Genomic DNA, 1368 nt, shown 5'->3' with positions numbered 1-1368 from the left:
TCTAGAATTTTAAAGAGAAGAAAAAAGATTACTCTAGTGTTCTATATAATCCAAAAAATTAAAATTGGGAGTTTTTATTCAAAAGTATATTCCCGTAACATTTTTTGGGGCACAAAATTGATTGGAATAAGACCAGCATAAGCTGTCATTCCCCAGATTCCAAGGAAAAGAATATGGGCATTCCTGGTATTTTAAATCGTTCCATCCTTACATTTTGATGTTACTGTTTAAATCAGAACAAAGAACAGAAATAGATAAGAGAAAAAAGTTGCAATCCCTAATAAATGGAAATTTTGAAGCTTTTCATTCAGAAAAATGAAAGTAATTCTCAATCAAAAGAAATAAAATCGGCAGTCGTCGCAGGATGGCTTCCGGCTTCAAGAAGCCCACCGTGACCTCCATCAGCCAGAAAAGAAAGGTGGGGCCTAAGCCCGAACTCACTGAAGAGCAAAAGCAAGAAGTTCGCGAAGCGTTCGACCTCTTCGATGCCGACGGCAGCGGCACCATCGACGTGAAGGAACTCAAGGTGGCCATGAGGGCGCTGGGCTTTGAACCCAGGAAGGAGGAGATGAAGAGGATGATCGCCGACGTGGACAAAGAAGGCACGGGGAAGATCAGCTTCAACGACTTCTTGGCCGTGATGACTCAGAAGATGGCTGAGAAAGACACCAAGGAAGAAATCCTGAAGGCGTTCAGGCTCTTTGATAATGACGAGACCGGGAAGATCTCTTTCAAAAACCTAAAACGTGTGGCCAAAGAATTGGGAGAAAACCTCACCGATGAAGAGCTCCAGGAAATGATTGACGAAGCCGACCGAGATGGAGACGGCGAAGTGAACGAGGATGAGTTTCTTCGCATCATGAAAAAGACCAGCCTCTATTGAGTCCGTTTATCCCGCAAGCATGTGTAGGGAAATTGAGTAATTGGCTGGCTTCCCTGCTTCTTGATTTGTGAAACCTGGAGTTAGAGGCCAGAGCCATCTCTCCTCTTACCCCCAGTTTGTCTAGATAGTTCTATTTCCAAATCTCTAGCTCAATTATAGAATTTTCAAATGCTTAAAAAAAAAAAAAAAAAAGAAAAGAAATAAAATCAAAGAAAGAAGGAATATTTGGTTGCTTCATGGCTTCCCTGGTGGCTAAAGCGTCTGCCTGCAAAGCGGGAGACCCGGTTCGATCCCTGGGTCGGGAAGATCCCCTGGAGAAGGAAATGGCAACCCACTCTAGTACTCACCTGGAAAATCCCATGGATGGAGGAGCCTGGTGGGCTACAGTTCATGGGGTCGTAAAGAGCTGGACATGACTAAGTGACGTCACTTTCACTTTCAGTGTGATAAGCTACAAATCAGAAATTCTAGAGAGTTACATCTCT

General features: G+C 43.5%; 1 protein-coding gene across 1 annotated transcript; it reads left to right on the top strand.

Annotated features, from left to right (window-relative positions):
• Nucleotides 1-354: 354 nt before the first annotated feature.
• Nucleotides 355-924, top strand: LOC122687612 (centrin-1-like). The gene has a single exon (XM_043893213.1). The coding sequence runs from the start codon at nt 365-367 to the stop codon at nt 881-883; it is 519 nt and encodes a 172-aa protein (XP_043749148.1). The 5' UTR covers nt 355-364; the 3' UTR covers nt 884-924.
• Nucleotides 925-1368: the final 444 nt, after the last annotated feature.

The sequence above is a fragment of the Cervus elaphus genome, chromosome 31 (assembly GCF_910594005.1).
Source record: "Cervus elaphus chromosome 31, mCerEla1.1, whole genome shotgun sequence".
NCBI lineage: Eukaryota > Metazoa > Chordata > Mammalia > Artiodactyla > Cervidae > Cervus > Cervus elaphus.
This window is presented reverse-complemented; position numbering and strand designations above follow the sequence as displayed.

Bases quoted from the DNA above. Each gene is read 5' to 3' on its own strand.
- LOC122687612 (XM_043893213.1), top strand. From the start codon at position 365: ATGGCTTCCGGCTTCAAGAAGCCCACCGTGACCTCCATCAGCCAGAAA.